Genomic DNA, 9633 nt, shown 5'->3' with positions numbered 1-9633 from the left:
GGAGCAAGTGGAGGGCAAGACCAAGTCTCCGGGTCAGACTTTGCTCACCGCCTTACCCGTCTCAGCCGAGATCATGGCATATAAGATACCTGACGACTTCAAATTTCTGGAGTAGGCTACCTTCGATGGGTCGGGCGACCCGCGTGAACACCTCTTGAGTTACCAAGAGAAAATGCAGGTCTTAGGAGTCAAAGACCCCGTCATGTGCCGCGCCTTCCTGCCGACCCTAAAGGGACCAGTTCGAAGGTGGCTCGTCGCCTTGCCACCGGGATCGATTCGCAACTTTGAAGGATTGGCTGACCGTTTCATGAGTCACTATGCTGCAAACATAAAACCTCAGAAGGATCTTACGCACCTCGGCGATATCCATCAAGATGAGGGAGAATCACTCAAGACATACCTGGCCCGGTGGCAGAAGGAGATCCAGTCTATCAAAGAAGTCGAGGACCAGACTGCGGTCACGTTCTTTATCGAGTCGCTTTGATCCGGCCAACTGTACCGAGACCTACAAGATAATCGGCCGGCCACATACGCGGAAGCCAACCACATGGCCAACAAGCAGGCTGACACTGAGCAGGCAATGAAATATAAGCGACAGCGCGAGGTCGGGGGGGCTCTGGAGGAAAGCGAACCAGAGCTGAGGTGAGAGAAAAGCACCGGGAGGACCCGCCGAGCCGTTAGGATGCCCAGCGCGTCCATGACAGAGCCAACGCGCACCCTTACCGACCGCCTCCCCCGCATCCAGTGCACGAAGTAAAAGCGAGTGCGCCGCCCCTGCCGCCTCTGCCGAGCGAGCATACGACGAGTGCCGATCCGGTACGCCATCTAAGTACTATCGCTATCACAAAACTTATACTCACAACACGAAGGATTGCTATTATTTAAAGAAGATCATGGAGGGAATCATTCAGCAAGGTACTTCGCCTCCTAATCAATGGCGAAGAAGAGCAACATCCCAAACTAAGGAAGGCGACCACCCCTCCGGATCGGCCAATTTGGACCGTGACAAGCAGCCAGTGTCCGCGGAGGATGAAGCACAATGGAGACAGAAGCTAATCATCAACATGATAGTCAGTGGCCCGGAAGGAGGCGATTCCTCTAACACTCGAAAGACCTGGGCTCGACAGTTGTATGTAGGTACAGTATACGGACGTGAAGGCAGCCCGAAGAAAGTGTGCAGAGAACCCATAACTTTCACTGACAGAGATTTACTAACTGGCCAAGCACCACACCGCGACGCACTGGTAATCACGATGGACGTCAACGGGGTGGTTGTTCGACGGATCTTGGTAGACACCGGGAGCAGCGTCAACATCCTATATCTCGAGACTTTTACCATGTTGGGTCTCGCATGAGAGCGGTTGACTCCGGTCGACCAGAGGAGAGGGATCGACAGCCGGGGGGGGGGGGGGGGAGCCTCGGTCGTCATCTGCGAACCAGAGGAAGAAGAACCAACGAAGCGCTTGCGAGGAGCAAGCTTGTGAGCCTTCCTCTTCCCCTTCTCGGACCTCGATCACTTGGCAGGAGGGGAACGGGATGGCGACCCGAAGTCAATTTTCTTTCCTTTGATTGGCGGGCGACCCATGTTGACGAGGAAGACAAAGAGAGACGAAGACTGGGACGCCATTCATAGGTTCGAATAGCAAATTAGGAGTTAGAACGAATCAGGAAGATATAATAAAAAAGATCACTGAAGATCCGACCATAATCCGACCATTGAAGAGAGGAGATCAGGGAGTGAGTTAAGCAATTTGCATTAAGTTAGATGGATACTTTCCAATATTCGAGCTAGGAAAAGAGCTCAATATTGAAAAGTGAGGGACTAGTTGATGGGGTGTGAACCCCGTGGGCTGAGAAAGGCTCAAGAAGAGAAGGGGTCAAGTCCAGACGAAGAGTGGCCCAAGAGAGGCATGGGCCAAACCGAGCGGTCGGAGCAAGTGAGAGGTCAGCGCGAGTACAAGGTTAACCCGAAGATAGCCATTAAGCATTTAAGAGGTCTATTAAAAAGCTCGGTCAATGAGCCGTTAGGAGGCCCAGTAACGGCAGCCCAACGGCTATAGAAGTTAATAGAGTTAATAAGCCCAATTATGGCCTTCAATGTAAGCTTTTAAAATGATTCAAGGGCTGACCCACTATAAAAAAGGGGGCCCCTCAAAGAGTGAAGGGGACGGCGAGAACAGGCCAATAATACACATATACATAGTTATTATCCTCTTTATTTCTATTCTTGAAAGGTGAATCCACCAACCAAGGTTGTGTTGGACCTCCCTGGGCCCAAAAATCGTAAAACCAACACTAATATTAAATGGTTGAGATTGGAAGTCAGCTTTGGCGTGAAGTATGAAGGGTTCAAGACAACATTGTGTGTCTATGGTTGATTGAAGACTTTGTGATGCTAATAATGTGGATCATGTGATGGGGTGAGCTTTACTATAAAAGAAAGACATCTTCTTTTGGAAAGTGACCAATTTTTTAGAATTCTATATTGAGAGAAAGGAATCTGCATTACAAAGTTATTTTATTAAATTCACTCTTTGCTATTAATTCGTGTGTGATTAAAACACTGAGCTGCACAGACAGTACCTGGAACAGCTGAAGTTTCGCTTGAAGATTCTCATGGCATGCACGGTTTAGTCTTGAGTAGGTGTTAGGAAGGGATGTGGTAGTAAAGGTTGATATCCATTTGTACTTACCTTTTGTATAACTCCTTGGTGAACATCGATAGTGGATTGGGTAGACGTGGGTTGCCCTGCAGACGTAGGAGAAGCGCTCCGAACTGCATAACAATTCTCTGTGTTCTTATTTTATTTTATGCTTTCAGTTCAGTTATTTACATTTGATTAAATAACCTAATTAATGAACACGATTGTTTCATAAATTAAAATCAAGTAGAATTCTTAGGTTCATCTTGTATTCATGATTCACGGTGCAATTTCATATATGACACCTCAAAAAATCCTTATCATTATATTTTATAACAGTATAATGTTAATAGTTGTATATAGTTCTTTAAAACAATGTTGTGTTCTACTTCTTGAGGGCTTGAAGATCAGCATAGTGCTTGGTTATCCAACCTTGTATTATCTCAATCTCCTTGTTTCGTTGCTCAGTTAACTAATTCGGACTCGTAGCTCTTTCACCATTTAAGTCTAGACAATGAGAGACTATAACACTCCAAACAAATTTATACTTTCATCAGCAATCATATATATATATATATATATATATATATATATATATATATATATATATATATATATATATCGTCGTAGGATGGTGCAGTAGAAGGGAGTGAGACGAGGAATGTTGTGTGGGGTTATAGAAAGGGAAGTTGTGGAGGAGAGAATGAGAAGAAAGAGGCATTGAATTACAAGTCTTAAGAACTCCATTGCAACTTGCAAGGAATATAATGTAAGTTGAAGAATATTATGACTTTTTAGAGTTAATTTCACTAGAGGTCCCTTATCTTTGGTGACAATTCTAAATTTAGTTCTAAATTATCTTTTTTGCGATTTAACATCACAGACTATAATTTTTTTAGGATTTTTAGTCCTTATCATTATTTTTCCTATTTTTAGTAAGAGCATTTTTGTCTCTACATATTTTTTTTTTTTTGGTTATTTTTTCGATTTCAACTGGTTTAATTAGTTTGTAACTTTACTAAAAACTGGTTGGCCCCTATCTTTTTGTCGATTCATTGCCAAAATCATTCGACTACCTCATTAATACCATAATTATTGTACCCTTTAACCTTTTCGCCTTTATTAAAAATTAAAAATCCCCTTAGCTTCTCTACATGCTAACCGTAACATCACTCGTACTTTCAATCTACCAACACTTAGATCTACGCCACGCGTTGTCATCTGGTGGCATCCCTTGGCCTATAAATACCCCTTTATTTCTCTCATTTTCATTTACTCTCGCTTTTCTTGTAGTCGCAACTCCTTCAAATTCGATCTTTTCTAAGCCTTTTGCGAGCCGTCCCATCTTCCTACACAGTAGTCAGTTCGTGTTTCCACCCTCCTTCCTTCCAGGTGCATTCGTCTTTTTTACCCTTTTTCTAAAATTGTCTTCCTACTACTCTACCTACCAAGGCGGTTACATATAACCCTTTGACGTCTACCTCCAAGTCGACTGCTTTTCTTGGTGCCACGTGATAACACCTCTATTTGACTATATTTTACCCCCACCCCCACCCCCACCCCCCACTTATTCCATGCATATTATGGCCTGTAAAGTTATGAATTGTGACTAATTTCTGTGTCTTTATCTATAATTTCAACCATTTACACAATAAAGAGAAAAAGGAGCATCATAAGTGATTTTGGCAATTGAGGAGCTAAGGAACTAGTCGGATGAGAGCAAGAGGACACATAGGAGCAACATGGGATCGGAGGAGATGACATATAATTGAGCGAAACATGTGATGTGGCAACTTTTCAACAAAAGTCACGGGCGTCGTCACACTCGTGAGAGAGCCAGCCTCTGGGCACAAGTGTCGACACGCTCGTGATGTAGCTATCCGCATAGACGGGCTACGCCACGCTCGTCTCGTCATTCATGCACATGTCCTTGTTCCGAGATTTAATATGTCATTTAAGATTTTAGAAAGGTAGATTCGAACCCGAGTCCCATAAAATCATCAATGTGCTATCAATCATAGAGGATTTTATTGAAGAAAAAAATAATTATAGGAGATTTTTATAGAGGTAAAATATTTTAAATCACATTGAGTTCTTTTAAAATGTTTTGTAATGTCAAATCTTATACATTGTATTAGAAAATCTAACACATTCATCAATGAGGTTAAGGCCATGTATATGGGCGAATGATGCCAATAAATGTTAACAAAAATTGAGGCAGGTTCATAACTTTATGTATAGACTATATATATATATAGTCCGAAAGTAAGTTAGGTTTGTTTTTCAAATTTAAATTTTGATCCAAATCATTTTATATATCAAGTATAATATAATTACTTTATTATATAGAATTTAATATTTATTAAATAAAATAATAACTATGTTGTTAACCAATAAAATTTTAATGTATAATTAATGTTAATAAAAAAAATACTACAAGAAAAATGTTACTTGATTATTTACAAAAATAATAGTTTAAAATTATTGTAATCACAAAAAATGTTCAATTATTATTATGTAAATTAATTATATAATAGAATTCTCAATCGTCTGATTAGAAGTTAGACGCCTTATCCATTAAGCCATAAACACATAATAAATCTATCTATATATTTTAAAATATAAATGTCCTTTTCCACCCATCCTACTATCCTAGACAAACAATTCAATTTTGAAATAAAAAAACAATCAAAAGGCATAGTGGCCTAAAAAGTACAAAAGAAGGGGCTTGGAGTGAATTTAATAAAACTTGCTGCAATCGGAGGCTAGAACAGTGACCTCGCCTGTGCAACACGCGTTCCAGACCACGAATCATCAATTGTTTACAAAGGGGGGGGGGGGGGGGCTTGGAGTAAATTGAATAAAACTTGCTGCAATTGAAGACTAGACAAGGGACCTCGCCCGTGCAAAACGCGTCCAAACTACCAGGCCGAATCATCAATTGTTTACCAGTGCGTTGCATTAATATTTATTCCCTACCCCGTTCTATATCTTTGTACCCGATTTATGGTGGACCTGGTCCCGATAAAATCATCAATTATAATATATATATATATATATATATGATTTTGGTTCCTGTGAGAACATGTCTTCCTGTGCGGTCAGTGCGGCATACACCATTAGGTATGCATAACCATACAGTGTTTGAGAATACACATGAATGAAATGCCAAAAATGCACCACACAAAAACAAAATACACCACACATAATAGTGCATTTTCGAACACTGTGTGGTGCATTTATATATACCTAATGGTGTATGCCGCACTGACCGCACGGGAAGACCTGTTCTCACAGGAACCTGAGCCTATATATATATTACAATACTTACTAAATAAATTTATTCCAGAATCCTTAAAGCTTTATTGTTATAATAATATATATTAAAATGCATATCAAATAAATTACGTACATACAAAGTCGTTAACCATTTTAGATTTGTAAAGCATTATATGTATATATAAAATATTTAAAATAATTTTTGTCAACACGTGCCACTCAACACTCAAAGAGCCAAGCCAAGGAGGCAGTTAATTCAGTTGAACCTGATTAGACCTTGGCAGTTAGTTGTTGAGCTTTCCCTCCTTTTTCCTTGCTTGTATATAAGGCTGCAAGCCTTCTTCTGTAAAGACTGATTTTCAAAAGTAATGATCCATCCTCCTTTCTCCATATTTCAGCATATTGCATTTTTCCTTCTCTCACTTTCTTCTCTGAATTCCATCATGGTGTCAGAGCCATGAGGTCATGGCCTGGCAAACACCACTGGTAAACACAATTCGTTCCCAAATGGCAGCAACCAATCCAACAGTAACCGTTCCAGCAACAACCAATCCAGTAGGACCTCCTCCGGGCTTTGCAACTTATGATCCAAGAGACAGAACTGATCCTCTCCATCTTCACCCCAATGAGAGTCCTTCACTACAGCTTGTGACTGCTCAGTTGGAAGGTAGATCCAATTACCATCCATGGGCAAGGGCCATGGAAATGGCATTGAGGTCGAAGAACAAGATGGGCTTAGTTGATGGAACCCTAGCAATTCCCAGTAAATCAGATCCCAGATATTTCTACTGGGATCAATGCAACAATATGGTCTTATCATGGATTCTTAGAGCTGTTTCTCCCACCATTGGACGGAGTGTGCCGTGGATCAACACTGCTGAGGGTGTATCGAAGGATTTGAAAAAGCGTTTTAGCCAACAAGATGTCTTTCGTATTGCAGAAATCCAATCTGAAATCTATAGAACAAAGCAAGGTACATCCTCTGTGAATGACTATTTCACACAATTAAAGTTGTTGTGGGATGAATTATTTGTGTTAAGGCCAGTACCCTCCTATGAATGCTCATCAAGATGTGAATGTGGTAATAAGATTTCTGAGAAAATCAGGGCACAATTAGAGAATGACATGCTATCATCTTTTCTCATTGGCCTAAATGATAACTTTGGCAACACTAAGAGGCAGATTATGTTGATGAAACCATTGCCTGATGTTGGAGAAGCATTCTCTATGGTTTCCCAACAAGAAAGGAAGATCACTGTGGAATCTAGTATTCTGGATGAAAATCTAACAGGGGCAGGGGTCTTCTTCACAAAATATGAAGGCAAGAAGTCTTATCCAAATCAGAAACAGAAACCAGTGTGCAGCTTCTGTGGATACACTGGTCACACCATCGAGAAATGCTACAAAAAGCATGGGTATCCTCCCAGTTGGAAGCCAAGAAACAAGGGAATGGGAGCTGTTAATCAGGTCCAATCCAATCTGCAAGAACCTGGCAAATCAGAGACTGATCAGTCTCTTTTTAACCAAGAAGACTATAAGAGGTTCTTGGAATTCAAGAAGCAAAGTGAAGCCATCAGCTCTCCTCTCCAAACTGCTCCTCAAGTTAATGCCATAGCTGCCAACTTTATTCCAAATGCTGCAGTAGAAGGTAAAACTATCAACTATAACAATGAGCTGAGAAATTCAGAATCCATATGGATCCTGGACAGTGGTGCCACACACCACATTGTATGCAAGTTAAGTCTACTGAAAAATCCCAAGGAAGTTCAAGGAATACATGTTGACTTACCAAATGGACACCAAGCTCAAGTTTCCCACATTGGGACTGTTCAACTGTCAACAGACTTAGTTCTATTCAATGTTCTGTGTGTATCTATCTTTCAATATAATCTGATATCCTTGGGGGTGAACTTAGAAGAAGACCTAATTGCAGCATCCTATTCCACTCTAATCAATGTGTTATACAGGATCAACTCCAAGGGAATATGATTGGCATAGCTGAGTTGAAGAAAGGGCTCTATCAGCTTACTCTCCCAGATTTCCTCTTTTGTAAACCTGCTGTAAATAGCTGCAATTTTTGGCATGCTAGGCTTGGACATACTTCTGAAAATAAGATTAGAATTCTACAATCAATTCACAATAAAATTTGTAATGACAAGCCCAATGTATGTGATTGTTGTCATTTGGCCAAACAAAAAAGATTGCCTTTTAAGCTTAGCTCTACAGTTTTTGCTAATTGTTTTGATTTGGTGCATGCTGACATTTGGGGTCCATACCAAATCCCCACTGTTTATGGTCATAAATATTTCCTCACTTTAGTAGATGATTACAGTAGAGCCACTTGGGTCTATCTAATGAGGTGCAAGAGTGAAGTTAAGTAGTTGATGCAAGGCTTTTGTGAGCTTGTCAACACACAGTTTGGCAAGAATGTGAAGTGTATAAGAACTGACAATGGGAAAGAGTTTCTCTTGAAGGATTTCTATCAAAACAAAGGCATTCTTCACCAAACATCCTGTGTATATAGTCCCCAGCAAAATAGCATTGTTGAAAGGAAACATGGCCACATTTTGGCAGTGGCAAGAGCTCTCAGAATTCAAGCTCATCTACCTGAGGCTTTTTGGGGGGATTGCATCCTTCATGCAGTATATATTATCAATAGACTTCCTTCAATTTCCCTAGACAACAATATACCTTACAAAGTCCTTTTGGTAAAATGCCACAATACCAACATCTTAGAGTATTTAGTTGTCTAGCCTTTGTTGTGATCCCCAGCTGCCAGAGAAGAAAACTATCTCCAAGAGCCAAAAAAATGCATTTTCCTAGGCTTTGCTAGTGGGGTGAAGGGCTACAAACTATATGATCTACAAACCAAAGAAGTCTTTCTGTCCAGAGATGTCTGTTTTTATGAAGGCTCATTCCCATTCCAGTACAGTCAAGATGATCAGAGTGATGAAACCAACTTGGAAACTGATCTTGTCCTACCTTCACAATTGATAAGTGGCTTAGATAATGATGATCAAGTGCAAGAAATCACCACTGATCCAAGAGATCATCATCAAGCTCAAGGAGATACTGATGGATAGGTTCAATCAATGCCAACAGCAGTTCAAGAAGAGTTCTTTACAGAACCTGCACCTGAACCTCAGCTAAGAAGATCAACCAGAGTTAGAACCACTCCTACCTACCTTGGTGATTATACTTGTCAGAATGCTACTGCAAAGAGAACATCTCCACATCTCATCTCTGATGTTCTCTCCTATAACAGTCTGTCTCAGAAGTTCAAGGCCTTTGTTGTTAATGCCTTGGTGGCCAAAGAACCCAAAACCTATAATGAAGCTATCAAAAAGGAGTGTTGGAGAAAGGCTATGCAGGATGAAATTGATGCTCTGCAAGCCAACAACACATGGGTGCTTACAGAACTCCCTCCCAATAAGGAACCAATAGGATGCAAATGGGTATACAAAACTAAACTTAAAGCTGATGGTACCATAGAAAGGTACAAAGCTAGGCTGGTTGCAAAAGGGTACACACAAACCCCTGGTCTGGACTACCTTGACACCTTCAGTCCTGTTGCCAAGATAACTACCATAAGGATGTTATTGGCAGTGGCTGCAATCAAAGGCTGGGCTCTACACCAACTAGATGTCAACAATGCTTTCCTTCATGGGGACCTTGTTGAAGAAGTCTACATGAAGCTTCCTCCTGGGTTCTC

The 9633-nt window shown here is 40.8% G+C and overlaps 1 protein-coding gene across 1 annotated transcript; it reads left to right on the top strand.

Moving 5' to 3' along the window:
- The first annotated feature begins 6386 nt into the window (after nt 1–6386).
- Nucleotides 6387–9004, top strand: LOC109171934. The gene is made up of 3 exons (XM_019321045.1): nt 6387–7790; nt 7889–7981; nt 8849–9004. Exons 1-3 carry the CDS (start codon nt 6387–6389, stop codon nt 9002–9004), a joined length of 1653 nt encoding a protein of 550 aa, XP_019176590.1.
- Nucleotides 9005–9633: the final 629 nt, after the last annotated feature.

The sequence above is a fragment of the Ipomoea nil genome, unplaced genomic scaffold (genome assembly GCF_001879475.1).
Source record: "Ipomoea nil cultivar Tokyo-kokei standard unplaced genomic scaffold, Asagao_1.1 scaffold0143, whole genome shotgun sequence".
NCBI classification, from domain to species: domain Eukaryota; kingdom Viridiplantae; phylum Streptophyta; class Magnoliopsida; order Solanales; family Convolvulaceae; genus Ipomoea; species Ipomoea nil.
The sequence above is the reverse complement of the archived record's forward strand: the minus strand, read 5'-3'. Positions and strand labels throughout refer to the sequence as shown.